Genomic DNA, 21,743 nt, shown 5'->3' on the forward strand with positions numbered 1-21,743 from the left:
AGTCCTTCTGTAAAGAAATGGGGTACAGACATGCTGAGATGGGCTGAATAGCTTATTCTCTTCATTATGTATTCTAATCTTCATATTTTCTTTGATCCTACTGAACCCCTCCCTGCTTGCCTGACATTGTAACTAATTGCACATTCTGCATCAGAAAGCTTGCCACAGTTGGCACTGACATGGACAGAATAGAGTTGCTAAAGAAGATCCTCTACATTTTAAATGAATTGCATACATGTGTTCTAGAGAGTTACTGCGTGTTCCCTCTTGGGACTTAGATGTAGGGCTTTTAGTCCTGCTTTTGACCTGCTGCCAGAAACTAGCAGCAAGCACCTATCTAAAGGCTTTCTGAAACTTGAGATATCTTCCCTGTTTGCAATCTCAGCCACCAAAAGATCAAGCAAACTCATTTTATTGCAGTGGATTAGGCTGCATTACTGATTGTACACTTCAACCTGATCTTGTCTTTATGCCCAGTGACCTGTCATAGTCGTGCAAGCAGGCCCTTAGTTTAATCTTTTATTTTTGCATTCTGTCCAGTACAAGCCATGAAGCTGTATGTTGAACATACACATGGCATTGGCTCGTAGATATTTGATCATTTTGGTGAAAGAATAGCCGAGGAAGTGCTTTCCAAGGTACAGCTATCCAGCTGTGGAATGGAAGCTATCCAGATGACGTGGAACAGTATTAGCCTTCTCTCGCCATCTGGAGCTTATTTAATAAGGATGATGGCAATATCCTGAGAGTCACAAAAACTGCCATGAGCTAATGTCTACTGTGGCTTATTAGAAACCAAGAGGTGCTTTCACCAGGTTCTACCACCTCAAAATGGTCTCCACCAACGTCAGTAAGGTCTTAGCATCTGCTTTAAACCATAGCAATGTACTGACTTTCACTTAACTTCTGAAAGGCAGTACAATGTGCAATAATGTAATGCATTTGGAAAATAAAAGCACAACAAAATGAGAGTTGCACGGGTATCAGTGATCCGATTAGAAGTTGGACTGCAGCTGCTGTCATGCCCGTTGACCTGGGAAAGTCTCAAGAAGAGGGTTGATGACACCTGGTGTTTAGGACAGCATAAACAGGCATAAAGTTTCACCCTGTACCAGGGACTACTTTTATATCAAAGCCTTGCATAAACAGAATATGCACTGATAAGAAAAGGCTCCACTGATCCTGGCTTGTTTTTTAATAATGAAAGATTGTTTTAATATTTATTAATAAATCATAAAGGATGCATTAGTTTGACTCATACTGTTCTGCTCTTTTCCAGAAACGTAATGGAAGAGTAACAGAATGCTCTCATTCACATGTTCCTCTACATGTTTGGGGAACTTTGATATCAGTAATCGCCAAGATCTCATTTCCCAGAAGAAGCAGGCAAACACTTCCAGCCTGAGAAAACAAATGCATATCAGACCAAGGAGCTCTGAGTCATACGAAGAACAAAACACTTCAGACAAAAAAGGGTTGTGCTCTGTGAGGAAAAGGGATGGAACAAATCCACAGAACCGAAACAAAAACATAATGGCTTCAATGATGCTCTTTAATAACAGTGACATGAATGTTGGCCTTTTAGGCAATAAAGATCAGCAGACATTTAAGCAATAAAGCCCACCAGTATAATCTTTGAAATTGAAGAGAGCCTACAGTATTCAAGGTGCTTACAGTTCCATGGGTATGCATGCCATTTTTTCCATTTCTCGGGGTGTGTAAAACAGGTGTGTTTTGTATGGAATAAGATTTCAGCTGTGTGTACGTAGTTTGAGCACTTCACAGCCTATATAATTTGTGTGTGTGTGTGTGTGTAGATAGTGATTTCTAAAGTGTTTGACAGTGTGTTATGTGTGTGATTAAGTTTAAAATGTGTCAGAGGTGATGCTGCATACGTGATTTAAGAACAGAATACTTTGGTTCCAATCTTAGATTTCTACTAATTTCCTCTCCACCCAAGCAGCTGTGAAATAGATTATAACCACGTATGACGTGTGGAGCTGCCAAACTACATTTACCCTATATTTGCAAGTTTTCCTGCACAATATGCTAAAGTCATTCCAATGACCATTAAATACAGAATACAGTTTTCTTTCATAGTGTTAGTAACACAAGGCAAATTTATGCACGTACATATTTGTGCACAAGCGAAACGCGCTGTTCAACGCACACTTAAAATGAGAATCACCATGCATTAATGATAATTTTCCAGACTCAAAAGAGAGGAGGTGATTAGTAGCCTACTGATGAATGTATTGCCCACTGCGGCCATTAACTTAGGAAAATCATTAAATAGTGCATGCACGTGAAAACAAGCACATGCTTACCTTTATCAGGGATTGTAGTAGGACAGCAGCCTTTCAGATGAACAGCCTTTAATGCAGTTGTGCGGTCGCAGCAACAGCTGTTTTGATGTTCACAATCAATTCCGCACTCCGCGCTTTTTTTTAGCCAAAGAACTTCATCGCTACGAGCATGACCTGCGCTCTAGTAGGTTTCTAGGACACCGGTAAAATGGCAGTCGTATTAATGTATAGCCTAGTAGCCTACAGTAGTAGTTGACAAAATTAGGTAACTATCTGGCAAGATACGGAAAGGTCTCTGCTCAGCGTCAACGGATAGTCCAGATCTGAAAGAACATCAAAAACAGGAAACGTTCAATGGGGCTTGCGGTGGGAAATAAGCCTACCTAATTTAAATTCCGAGCCTAATGCTGCCACCGAATAATATTAAACCTAATAGAGATTAGGACAAAGAAACTTATCAAGGAAAAATGAAACACTCGAGTTGGCACTTGGCAGATATAATTTATTAACTACGTGGAATGCACAAGGTTTTGCTTAGGAATTGGGGGGGGGGGGGGGGGGGGGTATAGCCTAATGGCTTGTGGTTAGCATATGCGTGAGAACATTCAAGTAGACCCGAGGAAACTCCTGTATCAGCCATTAATACGATTACCAGCTTATTTAAAATCATCCGCTCGCTTTTCTGGAACAATTCATTATATAAAATTGTTTTATGGGATAAAATTATTCAGATGTTTTCAGATGTATCCTTTCTGTGGTTGACATCGCATTGTGCCGTAGGCTATTTGTATGTTTTGGTGTTTCATTTGGCAGATGATCTTGTGCAACATGAATTATGATGCCATTGTTGTTTTTGCAATATACATTAAATTGATATTGTAATGTAGTTAGAGTGGGTCTTTTTTGTTGTTGTTGTTATTGTTGTTGTTTTGACAGGAATGAGGGTTCAATGTCTGCCATTTCTGTGGTGGCATGGACAGAGGTGAAAGCTCAGTGGTGACTGAGCCATAGTTTACATTGAGTCCATTCTCTTATCATTGAGTCCGTTATCATTTGTATTGTGTATGTATTGTGTCACTGAAATTTTATTTATTCATTTATTTATTATTTTATTCATTTCTTTTCTGAAGTAGAACTTGCAATGAACACAGTTCTGTGATGGTATTTACCTGGTTTGATAGATGTTTTGTGTATTACTGAAAGGAGTACAGCTGAAATCTGCGATGAGAACTGAACACTTTCAGTGCAGAGCCAGGCTAAGGACAGGATGCACACTGCCTAGTCTCTCATTTGCTAATTATAGATGTCATTGACCAAGATTCCACTCAGCAAGGTACACATGTCCTCTCTCAAGTAAAAGTGAGCGTGAAAAGCATCCATCACCAAACTATTTTAAGTGAGCACTGAGACACTGACACCTTTGTCACTGTCTAAATTTAACTGAAGAAAAAAAGGACCAGACCTGGGTCAAATATTTCTTTGAAGTGATTTAACCCATTAGACACCTGCACAATTCCTGCAGATCATGAATAGTTTTAAAGTGAATACCTATTTTCACTAATATTAAGAACACATTTCTTTCTCATTGCAAGTTTTCTTTGGTAATGGGTTTAATTATCTGGTGGTTCTTCTGTCATGTAAAGTATTCAAATATTTCAAATGCATATCTGACTCACATCAGTGGACATCCATCAATGTTACTTTTTAGTCACATCCTTGAGAATTTTCTGAGAATTAATTCCTGATTACTACCCGGCCACCCAAATCTAACCATTGCAGATGTGTAATTATTATTATTATTATTATTATTATTATCATTATCATTATCATTGCTACTACTACTACTAATATTACCTTTGGTTACAAAATGTATCTTGTGAGGAGCGGTGTTGAGACAAGTTCTTGAAGAACTTGTGTTTCTGTTTGAGTGCTGATACATAAAATGACTTTAGGATTGTTTGAATCGTTGTTATTTTTTCCAGAATATCCTGATAGTGCTTCGTGCAGAACATCTGTGAAAGATAAATACGTGGGCACATAATCACACATGCACACAAATAAACATAGTGTTCTGTACGAGTGTGTCTAAAGATAAGCCTTTCCTGTTGAGACATACATATCCTGTATGTGCTTCCTGTATAGGGTGGTTCTTCAAACATTAAGTGAGCAAGATAAATGAAGCTCAGTCATGCCATTAAATCATTTGCAGAAGACATTAGGTCAGCCTAAACCTTGTACATTCTCTAAATGATCATAACACAAGACAAACTCTGGTCAATGAAGATGTAACCTGTCAAAACAGTAGATGTAACATGTAATGAAGTGAAAAGTTCATTCGAAATAATTATTTCTTCACAGCTATTTTTTAAGTTTCTTACATACTGACAAAATGGCCTGTGTTTATAGGATACAGAGATTCAAGAAAATACCTACAGCTTAAAAGAATCTCATGTAATTTGTTTTCTACTCAGAATAACAGATTTTTTTTTTTTTTTTTTTGTTCAGCCAAATTTTTGTTGATATAGATGTATATCCGTATATTGAAATATTAAACAAGTTTTATGTGTTGGACTGTACAGATTAATACTTGGTGATTTCTATGCTGATCTTGAAAAGCATCTTCTTTCAGTAGAATGCAGAATGAGTTGTTTTCTTCACAAAAATAAATATTGGTGACAACCCATTCTTGAAATGCAATTTGCTGGCTGCTGGCTGTATGGTGCTTATCTTTGTTCACCTGTAAAAAGAGAGTATTGGCTGTTTACAGATAAGAGCAGAAATTAGCAGGTGTCCTGCTGATATGTTCTAACCATAGAGCAACCAGTGTTCTTCATTTTTCAATGTCAATACAGGCTGGGGGAGGGTGATAATGAAAAAGTAATTTCTAAAGGACATTTGATGTTCATAGAACCGTTTGACTCAAAAGTTCATACGAGGGTTTTAAAATGCCAAACCTAAAAAAAAAATGTTGAAATCTGGATACAGATTTTGCATTGAGCAAAAATACCATATGTAGACATTTGCTCTTCACAATTCCAAGCTGTGAATTATTTGCATCTTGTTTTCCTGTATTCCAGAAGGAAAAATAATAATCTGTATACAGTGCCCTACCAAATAATTATCACCTTTGGTCATAATAGTGAAGAGTTGAGCTGGAATTATTATTGAGAAGGCTAATAGGTGAGCTGTCTCTATATGTACTGTAGCAAAGCTCAGCAAAGCTATGCCAGGAATTGATTGTCACATTCAAGTGGAAGGCAAAGCCCTTCCAGGACATTGAGTTATAAAATATATGGCTAAAAGCTTTGCAGAATGATTGAATTGGGACAGAAGAGATCTAAATGTGGACTAGCACAGCATTCTCTCAGGCACTGCTTCCATGCCTATGCACTCACATTGACTGCGCCATTACATGTGTCCCTCGGGTACAGAATGTGTTGACAAAACAGCGTGTGATTATTACAGTCACCTCAGGTTCAAGCTCCTCCCTCAGGCATCCTCTGTGATTTATATTAGACCCAAAAAACAGAATGTGTTTGCAAAATTTCTATGAACCTGTCACCCGTAGGAGTTTGAGCTTTGCTGAGTGGGTATTTCTTCCAGGCTCAGAGGAATTAGTCAATTATAGAGGAACAATTCCACCAAAGTCCCCAAGTCCCAGGACACAACAGAGTTGCATGCCAGAACCATTACAGACAGGCAAGCAGAGGTCATGAGTGTGGACCAGTTTCAAAAAAATTTCACGCAGCTATTGACATCATGCAAACATAAGAGAGGAGGCTAAATGATTGTACAAAACAATCCATGCCCTTTCATACTCTCATGGACAAGTTACAGACATTGTTATCATTTGGTAGTGTAACCTTATTTCATCGTTGTTGTTTTTTAGTCCTCAGTAAAAATTACATGTAGAATGCAGTCCATGCAACTGGTCTTGTTTTCTAAAGGCTTTGCATTGTAATATGCTGGTACTGTACACTGTTTGCTTATTGTTATTATTTGTATTTTTTTCCAAAACATTTACAAAAATTATGACTGGAAATGTATTCACTAGCCCTTCAAAGAGCAATACTTTATTAACTTGTGATTAGTTCCACTAAGTGGCTTGAAAGGCACCTTTACTGCTTTTCAATATTTTGGTACATTTACATGCATTGGAGATTATGTTTCATGTTTCCTTGTGGGATAATCAAGAAAGCTAAAGGTGAAACCTCAAGTGTTATTTGCATACCTACTTTGTCCAAACTTTAGCCTTTTCAATGCCAAAAATTACAACAGACAAAAAAAAAAAAAGATTTACATACATATATATATATATATATATATATATATGTGTGTGTGTGTGTTTGTGTTATGTTTTAAGTATTATCAGTTTATTGATGTTATGTTCTTGGTGCTTATGTTGTACCAGTGAAATTGTATCACACATATACTCTAAGCTTGGTAAATGGTTTCCTATTCATGCTATACTCCAGTCCACCTGAAAAGTAACAAACCTGTGCTTCTGTTCACTCCACTATGTAATTCAGTGAAATCATAAACAGGTCATGCTTTATTACTTATATTCCCAACATTATTGTCCACTTTGTATCACTGAGGTCTTCTTTGTATCGACTTCAAAAAGATTAATTGGCCTTGACAGCAACATCAGCTTATTTTACCTCCTCTGAAAATTTTCATTCCACACATGAAAAGGCCATTAATCTCTGCAGCAGGAGGTTGTGAGTACAGCAGAATCTGAATGTGGAATTTGTTTGGTACTTGCTCTATTCAATCTGAGAAAATGAAATGAGGGTCATTTAGATTTGGGTGTAAGATTTTTTTTATGATCTGGGTATTTTTCCATTTATCAATTTATATACAGTATGTCATTAGGTTGGTTTGCCTCTGCAATTGACAATATTTGAAACATTAATTTAAACAAATTGTAAAATTACATTAAATAAACAAATGAATAACAATTACAGGGACATCAGTGGTATTTTTCTGGAACTATATTGTTTTTGAAGTTAATGATGCTCCATATTTGTTTCTCTCTCTTTCTCTCTCTCCAAAATGTCAGCACTAGATATTCATTTTAAGTGGTTACTGTTGCTTATGCATAACTGCAATTTGTGTGAGAAAAGTAAATTGCAGTTTATTTTCTGTGCAGTGTGTGTGCGCGCTCGTGTATGTAAGTCTGTACAAATTTTTTAAATATCAGAGGGGCAAGAATGTTGACACGGTAGAAGGTTTGCCTTGAACGTAGGTAATTATATAACAAATTTTACAACCAAAACCGATTTTAATGTTCACATCCCATCGTCATTATAACATCATTATAAACTGGTTGTGGTTCCATAATGACTTCAATATTTAAAAATAAACATTAGTAATAGAGTTATTAAGATTTTGTCATCAGTATCGCTAAATACATTTATTTGCTTTAGGAAGAACAATATAATTTGGTATTCAAAGGATTACGTCTTTCAGTGGCTGCCTGCATCAATGTGGGACATGCTTGTTTGAAATCTTATTCCCTTTTATGAAGAAATGCTGAAAATAATAAAAATATTTCAATATTTAATTTGATATGGTTATGCATTAGGAAATATTGAGCTGTTGTGAGTTTCATTTCCCAAACCTCACTGGTGGTGTAAACTGGCCAGCGCTCCATCTCTTGTATCTGGGAATGGCTGTCCATTATGGAATATTCCCAGGATTTATCCTCTAATCAATCTAATCCTCTAATTGTCCACAGGCCAACAACCAGGATAGTGTGTGCATATGACATGGCTGCACCAAGGCAGGTCTCAGACAAAACGTGACAGGAAAACAGCGAAAATGCTAGTGGTATGATCATATGGTTAACATTGCACTGGAATAAAATTACTTAACTTACTTTATCTTCATATAGGATGGATTAAAATCTATATATATACTGTATATATATATATATATATAGATCCTAGTCAATATATCAGATTCTAATTTAATTTGTTGTGTACTTCAATAAAGACTGGTCAGTGTAAAAGGATAATGCTGATAAGACATGCATTCTCTCAGCTGACGGAGCTCTGGACAGCAGAGTTGCTCTTTCTTATTGATTTCCTGATGAAAAGTGCTTTTCTGGTCTGTATGAGACAGCTGGATATCTGCACGTTTTCAGCCCCTTGTTCTACCCAAGTCATTGGCTCGCAAAGATTCAACTGCTATAAAAATCAATACAATCACATCTGTGATGAGTAGCAAACAGAGTTCAGCATTTCAGAGGAAGATGTGACAGGCGAGAAATACTGCCTGAAACCTGCCTGATATTTTTCGTATTTAAGGTTCACTGATTGGCCAGCCAAGCCTCCTTCAGTTCGATCTAACCATAATACACTTCCTCCTCGACCTTGACTAACATACTGTACATAAGCTTCATTTTACTGTTTGTTTCTAGCAGAGATCAGAGGTCTCTGAAATTTACCAGACATTCTTTCAAAATTGCTTTGGTTATCATGTATAAAGCTCTTTTACAAACATATGGGCAGAATTCATTATGGTGCTTAGATCATAAAATGTACAATATTGTCCAGAACCTGCTCCACGATACATTGTATGCTGTATTGTGATATAATCAATACTGGGCCATGTATGCAAAAGATTAAAATGTGAAATAGTTTTTGTTCTAAAAGATCATAGATTAAATTTTATGTTACTAATGAACTCAGAATGACGTTGTGTCTAATGCTGTATGCTTCCCATTATCCTAATAGACGGTTTTCATAATTTCAGGATTGATGTGAAACACAAGCCCGTTTCTGGTTATTAACTATTATATGAAACAGCTGGCCTTGTTCTCCTGTCTTCTCCAAATTCACAAATCTTGCTCATAGTGTTTTAATAACACAGTCCCCTTATTACTCTAGTGTTTCATGAAGTGGTCTTCACTGGCAGGACAGCATTTATGTTCACAGCCTCTTCTGTCTTTTTCTCATCTACCTCTCTCTGCCAGGAGTTTCTTCTAATTTTGAGAGGCTTTTGCTTTCAACAAAGCTTAAGGGAGAACTTGGAGGACAACAGTGCATATCCATCAGGAGAATAGTCTGTATTGGCATGAAAGCTACTGCATTTTACAGTGGCCGTGTAATGTCACTGTGATCAGACAGGGAAAGAGAATGTTTCTTCTCCCTTCTGTGAATTTGTTGAGACGCTGTCTCTGTCCTCTGACACAGTACAGCACTTCAAATCTCTGTCTCAGACAACATCTTTTCTGCCACAGCATGTCAGAATTGCACCTGTCACCCTCCTTCCAGTGGTTGCCTGGGCAACTGACTCCTTTTCGAAATACTTATCTTTAGACACTCTCGCTACATCCTGAGGATACCTGAACAAGAGATAACAAACAATCCATTTTTCTCCCTGGAGAAATTGGGAAATACCTGCTTTTTTTGCAGTTTTCACAGGCTTGTAGAGACTAACCTGATGCCAGTTTTTTGAAGATTCCGCTCACATCAGTATCACGACCCAAAAGTGTCTTGATTGTTTAATAAACAAGCATGTGCTGTTTGAACAACCGAGGCTCATCAGAGGGCTTGCCACCGCATCATTCCTTCTAATCAGAGTATCTCTAAGCCCCATTATGCTCAGAACAACAAAGAGGGACAGGCTGATTTTTTTTATTTCTATGAAATTGTTAACATATGATGGGTGGCAAAGCTAAATAGAAGTATTTAAAATATTTTTTCCCCAAATGTGATGAATTGTGGACAAAGAAGTAATAACATTGTTAACTGGCATGTACCGAGAGGTTCAGGTATTGCTCATTACAAAGAAAGCGATCAACTATTCTAGCTCTGCAGTCACTGAAATCAGAGATATAAGATATTATAAATGTTAGGCTTAATTATGCATGCTTAATTTTGTGGCATGTGACCTGAGGAGGCCTGAAAAAAATCAGAGAAAAAAGTAGTTCTCAGGTCTGACAGCTCCACCTTGTGTTTAGCACTGGTACAAGAGAATTATCTCAAGCAGATTTATTCATTCTGCAATCACACCACTTTGACTAATTTGATACCAATTGACTAATCAAAATTGTAGGCACATAACTTAACTAATGCATCTTGTTTACCACTTCAGAGTCTCCAAAATGTTTCAGCATATAAATGAGAGAATGGCACCAAGACAACCCATTCACAGACTGAGTGTAGGCTGCCAATCTGAGATTCTGTTTCCCTCCGAATATCAGCTACTTATATACATAAACACACACACAAACACACACGTATGTGCATGTTCCCACATGCGCGAACACACATGTGCCCGTGCACACACACTCTGTAGTTCACATAAATTAATATGCACGTACATGTATACATGCACATATATTAATATGCATAGTAATCTTCCAAAAGCACATACTTGCTGGTCTGAACATTGCTTGAATCACCTTCATAAACGCACAACCTTTATTGTTAACTAATAATGCCCCCTAGTGGTCATGAAATCATAGTTCAAGATGGGAAACATTTTCCTGAGGGGGTGGGGGGTGGTTGGTTGGCAGGGTATATTCTCCCAGTCATGCTGGTCTTAAACAAAGCAAGTCTGTCAAGCTGGCTGGAGACAGCAATAAGCTACAATGTTTTTAGTGCTATGTCATACATCATGTATCATTTCTATAGTGGCCTAAAGTTTACATTTTTTAAGTTTAAAGAATTCTCAAGGTCACTTGATTTGGAATAAACACTTGCTAAGCCAATTAGCTAAGCATTTAAGTAGTTTATCAGGCCAGTCTGCAAAGAGGTCAGGAGTATAAGCATTGCATTAATGTTTAATGCTCTGGTCTTTCACTGTATTTCCACCAAGCTCTATTCAATGTTCTGTGTTGCGGCACAGGTCATAAATACTTAATCATATCTGTCTGAACAACTATATACGGAAAGCTGGGGTTCTATGTAAATCAGGTCTCAGGCTGTCAGGGAAGAGAGAAAACAGCATTCAAGCAATACCATTGAAAGATTGATTGAAAGTGTCATGTAAAAACAGAATGAGTTTTTCAATCATGGTTTCTAACTGGTTTACAATGCCTTTCTGTGGTTTGAGTGTTACAATAGTTTTTGATGAAACAGTAAGACAATGAAGTTTTAACTAAAAAAAGTAGTAGGCAAAGAGTCTAACGTTGTAAATGTGAATGAATCTTAATTGTAGGGGCCACTATTTGTAACAACTTTTAAACGTAACTCCATAATGTTTGGGACAAAGATACAGTATATTTTTGACTTGATTTGACTCTGTACTCCAATGATAGTCAAGGTATTTTTTTGCCAAAGATAGTCAAGGAAACCATTATGAAAAAAAGAGTTCTGGAAAAAGATCTTGTGGACAGATGAGACTAAGACTTGAAGTGTGGAAGCTAAAAGTAACTGCCCAAGATCCAAGCACCACCTCTCATCTATGAAACATGGTAGTCAAGATGTTATGATTTGGGCATCTATGTATTTGCTTGAAATTGAGCAAATAAGATGCTTCTGTACACTTCAGTAATTCATTCTGCCCAAACTCGTTGAACACCATTTCATCCTACAGTAAGACAATTATCCAAAACATACTGTTAAAGTAACAAAATTTTGCTGGTCAAGTAATTCACCTGACCTGAATCCAATTGAATATACGATTCATAAGCTGACGAGAAAACTTAAGGCAACTAGCCCCCGAAAAAGCAGGAGCTGAAGATGGCTGCAGTACAGTCTGGCAGAGCATCGCCAGAGAAGACACTCAGCACCTTTTGAAGCCTATGATGATTTGATGATAAATACAGATGATTTGTTTCAGAGATCTACACACTTTTGTACTGTATCTTACTAGTAAGTATATAATTTAGATTCACAGTGTATTGTCTTGCAAATGCCCATATCCAATTACATATCCATATTAATGTCCAAGCACAGGTTAATAAAAAATCATAATATAAAGAAGCAATTCTTTCTGTTCATAGCATTTCCCTGCTCTACGCAAGCATGTTAGCCATGGTATATGTGTTTATACATTTTACAGAACTTTGAGGAATATGTCGGCCACTGTCTGAAACAAGGAAAGATTGGAGATTGTCACCTTATAAATATGAACCATTGATTCCATAGGGAATAGATTGAAGAAGATTAGCTGGGGAATCTGATTTGGGCTGGAGGACAGTCTAAATTGCCTGAAAGGGGTTGTTGCTACACTACACCTTTGGTTTCTTTTTTTTGTTTGTTTTTGTTTGTTTTTTCAAGACTAAGCTTTGGGGATAGATAACAAATGGGGTGATGTAAGATGTTGAAATAAAGGCCCTGTTAGAAATGGTATTAAAACAATCCTAACAGATCATCGGGTTAACATGTCAGAGACTGTGATTGTATTTGTTTATTTTGGAACAGTTTTAGTGGTACTTCCATCGGATACCTTTCCCCAATAAGACGTCTAATAGACTGTGAGTTTTAAACATAATAAAAAATATGGCATAGCCCCTTGATAGGTCATACATTTTCCCCTGCCATTTTCCCCCCGCCTTTTTATTTATCAGATGGCAGTTAGTGCTGCCAAAACTCCTATTCACATTCTGACGTGACATTTCAATTTTCTCTGCTTTTATAATTTGTAGTCCGCAGTTGGGTCAGACTGTCCATTCAGATTAACAGTTGAAATGGTAGCACTTGTAAAGTTATTCACTTCAGAAAACCAGGCTGCTCTGTTGTGACCTCTCTTCAGTTTATCTCTCCTGTCTTTTCCTGGAAAAAAGCCATCTCTGCTTAAAATAAAAAAACACGGCATAATATGTATCATCAATTTGTGTGAAAGGGAATAAAAGCCAATGGTCTCAGTTTTTTATACAGTATATTTGTAATAACAGGTGCATTTTTCCTTGCTGGTGATAAAATGTCCTTCATTCTTTGTGCTTAGAGATTTATTTCACAGCGTTGTTTAGTTGATTTGATGTGAATGCTTTGTGAAGATTCAGTAATCAATCCATTTGTTCTGAATTAATGCCCATGGACGTATAGTTCTAGTTCAATCACAATAGCCATTTTTTTATGCTGAACATGACAGGCTACATGGACTGTTGGGGGTGCCACTGATGAAAATAACAAAGTTACTGATTATTAGGTTCAAAATTGCACATTCAGCTAAACCCCATAGCCATGAAAACACTCCCACACTCAGTAATCTGCAGGATATTATTTTAGGCACCCTTATCCTGGGTGTCTGACAATGTTTACTTAATGTGAATTCACTGGCTCATTTCTACAGCTACATTCTTACTGAGACAACACATCTTGCTCAAGGGTACTGCAGAGTTCCACCCAGGATTTGAACATTATTATTATATTACAGTTTTAATTTGCTTAGCAGACACCCTTCCCCGGGGTGACTTACATATCCTACACTTTCAAAAGCATTTTTTCACATATTTTACAGCTGGATATTTACTGAAGCAATTCAGGTTAACCGTCTTTCTCTGGGGTACAACTGAAGTGCCCAAACTGGGAATCAGTCATTCACCTTTTGGAATATAGATTAAACCACACTACAATGCTAACCAGCAGTCCACAGCTTTCAGATCAATAATCCAATGACACACAGTGCACATTATGCCTTTTCTTAAGCCCAAGTCAAATTATGTCTCTTGTTCTAATTTTGTGTTAATCTGCATAACATTGTATCCCAACAAGATGTGACAAAAATTGGTGTTGCATTTTCACCTATGAACCCCAATCCACAAAGATCTTTTCATCCAGTGCTTTGCATTACTGCTATCACCACCATTTCCATAATGGAGGGAATGAGACTAATCACCACATGAAGAGCTTAGGTCCACCACCCATTCACACATTCCTATATTAATGGTAAGTCTATGGGTATGGCAAATGCTGTGATTGTTCAATCTTTGAACATAATGTCTTTTTACTTTACCATTACAGACAGTAGTATATAATGCAGTGAGATTTGTATGAATAATTGTGATGTATGGGAGACACATCAGAGATGCTACAGTATTATAAATCATTTTCTTCCTATAGGAGAGACTAAAGGTAAAAGTTTGTAATACAGAACTTCAATAAGAATGTACAATATCTGAGTAAAATTACTAAATTCTGGCCAATCAAACTCAAAATGTTATTTCCAACTGCAACTTGATTCAATTTTGCCAGTAACAGATATATTGATTAACACCACAAAAGCTTCAGAATATCTAATTTACTGTTTTCATCGCAGGAAAATTGATTTTTCTGAGATGTGCTTAGAAGGAATCACTATAGAATTTAAGAGTTTGGCCTTTTCTAAGAAAATATATTGATTAAGTGTTTATTTTTATGATTAGCAGTGCACTGGGAACAGAAACATAAATCCAGTTAGCAGTAGTTGGAGTACAACTGATTGCACAGTTTATGTGATTTAATGAACTTTAATAACAATTACATCATATTTACTGTTGTTTCAATGAATCAAAGAATCATATGTTTCAAACCATTGCAATGAGCGTCATCTCTCTTTATGGTGTGCTTAGTACATCACAAATTAGAAGCAAAATGAAATCAAGGTGCCTTTGGGTTTCAGTGCTAAGTGGTTGAGACTATTGTATGCAGTGTAGGACTATATCAAGGCTTTTCAATTTCACAGGGTAGCAGTGGGCACTAGAGAGCCACAAGTTATTACAATCCATTAAAATGCATTCCTTAGTGTGTAATTGGAATTGCCATTGGATGAGAATGTGAAATGTTGCATCAGGTGTCTGTGAACTTCTGGTTAAAAAGAATCCTGGGTCTCCAGGACCAAAAGTGAAGTGAAGCAGAATGTTCTAAAAAAAAATTTGTGTTAATGGGCCAATTCAAGGAAAAATTCCCAGTTATGAAGGTAAAAGAAGAGTTAAGTAAAAATCAATGTGCAAGTAAAGAGATGGGGAAACTGTGTTGTGAAGCTTTCAACCTTGGTCCTAATTCACTGCAGCAATACAAAAAAAAAATCTTATGGCCTCTTGGCCAATGAAACAAATCACAGTTTAGCAGGCTAAATAAATCCTTCTTTCAGTGCAGAAAAGAAGATTGTGTTCAATGTTCTTGCTCAAATTGTCCACTCAACACCACCCAAATGGGTGCTAAAGCTTGGTGGTGGACAGAGAGAGTTATTGTACGAGGAGATCATTCATAGGTGTGTGTATGCGTGTGTGTGTGTGTGTGTGTGTGTGTGCGCGCATGAATGCGTGTGTGTATGGGTGTGTGTGTATGGGTTGTCATTATTATTAATAGAGTTTGAAATGCTCCAGGGTTTTCAGGGCTGCAGTTGAAACATGTAAAGACTGGTTTCATCACGCTGCAGCTGTGCTGGGATGTAGCAATATTAGATTTCATCGCAAGCATCTTATGAAAACACAGAGTCTCCGTGGATTACACAAAGCCTCGCCTTCAGACTTTGAAACAGGGAGACTGGCTCTACCGAGAGTTGAGAAGGCTGTCCTGCTTCATTTTTAACAATTTATTAGCTTGAATGATAGACACTCTTCTTCAAAGCAACTTTCTTAGCTTATGTATGATCCATTTATTCAGCTGGATATTAAATGGTGTGAATAAGCTTCAATAGTATTATGGCAATGCACCGTCTGGGAGTCAAACCTGCTATTTTCAAGCCACAAGTCTTGGTCCATACCCAGATTGTTGCCTGTCTCCCACATTATCCTGCAGACAGTCACCCTAGCAGGGAATTCTTGCATGAGGACCATCAAAGTTCTCAACTTGTAGTCATCAACATCTTGTCCTGAACATCTGAAGAATCAAACAGCATAGAGTAGGAATTCAGAGCAGAACTCATGATCATTTCCATTCCACAGAATATGCTCTTATAAGAGTTCTATGCCAAAAGAGCCCTAAGATCAGTCATATTCACTCAAGGACATGATGTTATTTTGGCACAGGCATTGAACACATCAATGCTCTCTGACAGACCAATCCAGACCAAGCACTTTTCTCCATTCCCATGGTCAACAACATGGATATGGGGAATGTTATTGAGTTATTGAGTCTGGTTTTGTGAAAGCTCAAAGATGTATGGAGCAGCTGATTTCATCTGAGTCAATAAATGAACAGCGAAGGGTCAGAACTGAAAAGATAAAACATGCACCTATAGGACACAATGAAGTGAATTTGAAACCTCCCTGATCTAAGAAGACTGTTTTATGTTTAAAAATGTGTTCAGTCCATTCATAAATGCATGTGCACTAGACTCCCAGGTAATAAAAAATGCAGCAGTATAAAGAAATATCATAACACTAGTAAATTAGATTGCTTTTTTGCTGCTTTTATTTTAGTAACTTGATAATGTCAAAATAAAAAGGAAGTTTTCACTTTCACTGTACTAAAAACTTAATTTGAGCCTGCTTTATTCTATTTTCTAGAGCATTAACATTGTAAGTTAATGAGGTCCATCTATATTACATGACCAAAAGTAAATGGACACCGGACATCCAACATCTCATCCAAAATTATGGGCATTAAAATGTTGTTGGTCCATCCTTTGCTGCTATAACAACCTCCACTCCTCTGGGAAGGCTTTGTGCCAGATGTTGGAGCATTGCTTCAGGGATTTGTTTCCATTCAGCTGGAAAAGCATTAGTGAGGTCGGGCACTGATTGGGCGATTAGGCCTTGCTCCCAGTTGGCTTTCCAATTGATCAAGTTCTTCCACACTGTTCTCGACAAAACCATTTTATATGGACCTTGCTGTGTGCCCGGGTCATTGTCATGCTGAAACAGGAAAAGGTATTTCCCAAACTATTGAGGTAGCACAAAATCATCTAGAGTGTGATTGTATGATTGTGTTGTATTAAGATTTGTCTTCAGTGGAACTAAGGGGTTTAGACCAAACCATGAAAAACAGTCCCTGACCAAGGGGTGCCCAGATACATTTGGTCATATAGTGAATGTTTACTTTTCATCTACCGGTGTTAAATTGTGTGATTGCAGAATAAATGTCTCTGACTTTGTAAGATCTCACAGCTGAAACAACAGATCAGATCAATCACGTTGTCATGAAGACCATGGAACTGCCCATGGACCTTTGAGATGAAAGTGGAAGAGAAGGTTATCAGAAGCTTGGCAAAGCTTTGAATCTTCCTGGGAACACTGTTAAGTCCATTGTAATAAAATGGGGAAAAATATGGTACATCCCCAACACTTCAAAAAATTAGACCGTGCTATCACGTTGAGTAACCGGACAAGGGCAATAGTGAGATAAATGACTAAGAGGCTAATACTGAGTTGCACAGCTCATTGGCTGAAAGGGGAGAAACTACCCATAGATCAATAATGTCTTCAGCACAGAGTTGACCTCTTTGGGACAGTGGCTAGATGGAAACCACTTCTGAGATGTGATAGATAAACCTTTTTGTGATCAGATAAGTCTAAACTTGAGCACTTAGGCCTGAAAGTAAAAGTGCAAACCAAACACCATCCCTGTCATTAAGCATGGTGGTAGTAGCATCATGCTATGGAGTTGCATTTCAGCAGAAGGGAATGGGAAGCCTGTTGCCATCAAGGGTGAGATGGACAGAGCCAAACCCAGGCAAATCATTGAGGAGTACAGCCCATTGATCAGCGTTTTGGTGAAGATGTATGTTACAACATACATCTTGTAATGACCATAAGTGCCGGGCCCAGCCAATCTCAGACTTAAGTCCTATGAAAACTCTGTGGTATGACTAAAATATTTAACTGTACCAAGTCTGAATGGACTACTGGGCAAAAAAAAGCCAAAATGTAAATGTGCAAAGGTCATACAGACATACCCAAAACTTTAAACTGCACTGTATCAAATGCCCATCCACAAAGCATTGACTCTTGGGGGTGAATACATTTGTAAATCAGAAACGTAAGTCTTTCCAATTGAATAAGAAATATTTTTAGCATTAAAAATGTGTTCACATTCTTTTGTTAGCAAAGGGGGAAAAGATTTTGCTAATTCCGTATTTTAAAGTTTAACAGGAAAAATATGAATACGTTTGAGGGGATGAATGATTTCTGAAGGCAGTATATATTATAAGCACACACACACACACACTTGTATAAATGTGTTTAATATGATACTCAATCATAATAATAACTGGATCATTTTCTCTTTCTCCATGGGCGTCTGAATGAGACAAACCTGGATCATTTCCATGATCCTGCATTTAGCGTGGGCTCTACTCAATGGATTTATGGGCAGTTCCAGTTAAGGGAGTTAGGCAAAGTCCACAGCTCATTTTTCCATCTGTGTCAGAGTCATCAAAGTCATCAGAGAGTTTATACATTATCAGATCCAGCTGCCTCAGAAACACTGAAAGTAATCGGCCAATCAGTATCTCCTCTCTCATTCCACTTTCTGCAAGCGGCCAGATATAGCAATGGACCAGCAGCTGTTTTAAGCTGACACCAGGTTTGTACTGTTCTTGTAATGGATACAGACAGTTGGGAACCTGAGGAGTGTTTAGATTGTATACAAGTGTAACTGATTTCATTAGAGTATTGTCGATCCTTCCCTTAAATTTTCTGTATGTTTTTTTAAATTTTAGTTTGGAATGAAATCACGACAATCCGATTCACTCAATTTAAACCTTTTCACACAGTACCCAGTTTTCCACACTGAATTAATGGCAACCTTCATGATATGTGTTGGAACAGTACATTCTCGTGTTGAAAGATGATCAGCAGTCCTTTAAAGTGTACTTACTCAGTGAAAGAAAAGTTTCCCACCCATAAGTTTACAACCCACTCCAACCAACTCTCCAAGTTCCTACCCCTTACAAAGCTAGCTGCTGCTCTGATTGTCCATAGCAGAGAGACTTTGTGCATTCCTGTCCCCTTCATTTTGGTGCAGTAATGAGAGAGAAGGGTGAGGAGAAGCATCGCCAGGGTACAATTGTCCTACATTTGTGCAAGGTATTTACATCACAAAGCCATTCTGTCATTCTGCACACTGCAGCACAGTGCTGACCTTGAGCCCTGACAGGAAGTGTTGGGGCAGAATCCACTGCTATTCACATGAGCCCACAGGGCCCTGCTGGCCCCTCCATCGCCACGACGATTGTTATGCTGATCTGATGGCCACACGGGGTAAGCCAAAGCCTGGACAGATTTAGGTCTGAATTCATAAACGCTGGGGGGAAAAAAGTGTAGATGCATTGCCTGAAGTGGAGTGTGCTGTCCAAATACAACATTCTTCTCATAAAATAGAAATATATGTTTTCAGTTTTCAAAGACAACCCTGATTAAGACAAATTAAAAATCATGAGATGAGCATTTCATTACGCCATTTTCTTATAAGGAGACAGTGTGCACAAATGAGTGAAGACGATCATTAACCTTATACTTGCACAAACAGGAAAATAATAGCTGAATGACATTGTTCAAGACAAATGTTACTAACAAATGAACCATAGAAGCCAAATGTGTGATGCACACAAAGCATTGAAGCTTTGGACTAAACTCACAGGTGTGGTGTGCTATGCTATTCATTAATTCTGTGGCTGTGTAATGCACACATATTCAATCAAAATATCACAATTTTACAATGATAATACAGTTTACAAGAACCTAATCATCAATACGTCATAACGGTCGTTTTGGGGTTCTCCTAGTTCTGAAGAGATTTCTTCAACATTAATTTTCCAAAGCCGGATACGACCTCTACAACAACAACAACAACAACAAAAATGTAATTAAATAAAACGAAATGAAATTTAAGCACTATTTCCGTCCGATTCAGCGTATAGTTTGAGATTTATAGTGTATAATCCTATATCAGTCAACATTAATCGAGCGCACAAGACCGCGCAGCGCGCTCAGTGTTAGGGAGCGCGCGCGGAGGCGGTCCGGTTACCTCAGTTTCTCGCGTCCTCCGTTTTTTTTCAGTCGCTTAAGAAAAGAGAGCTAGGAACGAACGAGCGGGTTGGTAATCTGGAGATACTTTACATCGAGGTTCAAAACATTGATTTTTTGCCACGACAGCCGCTTTACAGGTAATATGACCGCTTCTTTTTGTGACTGTGCTTCGAAAGTGTTTACAAAGTGGGAAATGCCCCGTGGAAGTGGGCGTTTTCACACGGAGGGGGATGTGCTGTGTCTTTGTGCAGAGCCAGAGGCAGCTCTCATTGTGGTCACTGGAGAAACGCAGCGAGCAGAATTTGCACATATTCCAAGGTGCTTGCTTTTGGGTGCCTTCAACGTATCGACCGAGTTGTTTTAGATTCCATGCTTCTTTCAGGGTAAGATTCGAGACAAATACGGGTTATCGGGATTTTATTTCGTGCGGTAAAATTTCAGGCCTCCTTAAATAATGATCAGTACATATGATCCAGTGCTTATCCTGCAGTTTGATGTTCCTCCACGGCGTTTTGACAGCTCCGCATGAAAAGAGGAGTATATTTACACAACAAAGCGGGGGTGGGAGGGGAGGGGGGTGCGAGGGGTGCTTGGGATTGAGATTTTCGCTCTAGATGTCTCAACACAACGATACGGGCTACAGGCTCAAACTTAACTGTTTATTTTAACTGACTCTGCATGTCTCTGTAGTTTACATTAACTTTACAGACCAGCTTGTACGGCATATATGATATAGGATAAAACTGTTTGCGTGTGTTTCCATATAGGTTTTTTTTTCTGTTTTGCAAGGTACTGTATTTCGAATGTTAGTTTTTAAAGAGACTGATTGTATGAATATATAGTAATTGCCATCGCAAATTATTGCAAATACAATAGGCCTACGCAGATACAAATACGCATCCTTTTAAACACAGTTAATTTAAGTTTCCCAGCAAGATTATTCAGTTTAATTAGTGGGTGCCTTGAGTTTGTAGCTACCAGATTGATGAATTTGATAAATAACCAACCATAGCATCACCCCCTGGATAAATGGATAAAAGTTTCTGTTTTACAATTAGTTAAAATACATGGAAAATGTTCGGAAGCCACACTCCTGCCCTCGAACCTACTGTTAAAATCTTCACCCGATGCTTAAACACGCGAGAAATGATTTTGCTCTTTGTTTGAAATAAATATTTCACGTAGCCTGTGACAAAGAGAAATTTACGTATGATGTTAACCTGTTTTTAAGCTATAGAGAAGTAAGTTTCCGTTCATAGCAGCACCAAGGCTTCGCTGTTTAAAAGTGATAGGTTTTTAGAAGTGATGGGAATCTAATTAATGCCCTCTATCTTTTTTTAATAGGCTAGTCTATTATGTTGTTGCTAAAACGTGTTCATAAAAAATGTCGATATTGCTTTGACGGGAACATTGTAGCCGTAAATGTGACAGCTCTATTGCTGCTGAGATGCATGCTTCAATTTCACAGATAAGTACAAATAAAAAAAGACTTCGTCTCGGGATCCAGACCCAACCCACATGGTCCACATCTGTGGATTTGACCTTAATGATGTAGTCAAAAGCATATATAAAAATAGCTGGTCATT

The 21,743-nt window shown here is 37.9% G+C and overlaps 1 protein-coding gene across 2 annotated transcripts in view; it reads left to right on the plus strand.

The window, feature by feature from the left end:
• Positions 1 to 20,135: 20,135 nt before the first annotated feature.
• The window catches only part of ube2e2 (ubiquitin-conjugating enzyme E2E 2), a 52,446-nt gene continuing 50,838 nt past the window's right edge, over positions 20,136 to 21,743 (plus strand). The window contains exon 1 of one of the 2 annotated variants that reach the window (XM_035390433.1): positions 20,136 to 20,294. Coding sequence is in view for 1 of the 2 variants with exons in the window: in XM_035390426.1 (XP_035246317.1) it covers positions 20,527 to 20,540 (14 nt within the window). In the remaining variant the exon portion in view is untranslated. Of the gene's footprint in view, positions 20,295 to 20,403; positions 20,541 to 21,743 lie in introns of those variants that run through there. The other variant, XM_035390426.1, reaches the window with a different exon arrangement.

This window comes from Anguilla anguilla, chromosome 1, assembly GCF_013347855.1.
Source record: "Anguilla anguilla isolate fAngAng1 chromosome 1, fAngAng1.pri, whole genome shotgun sequence".
NCBI lineage: Eukaryota > Metazoa > Chordata > Actinopteri > Anguilliformes > Anguillidae > Anguilla > Anguilla anguilla.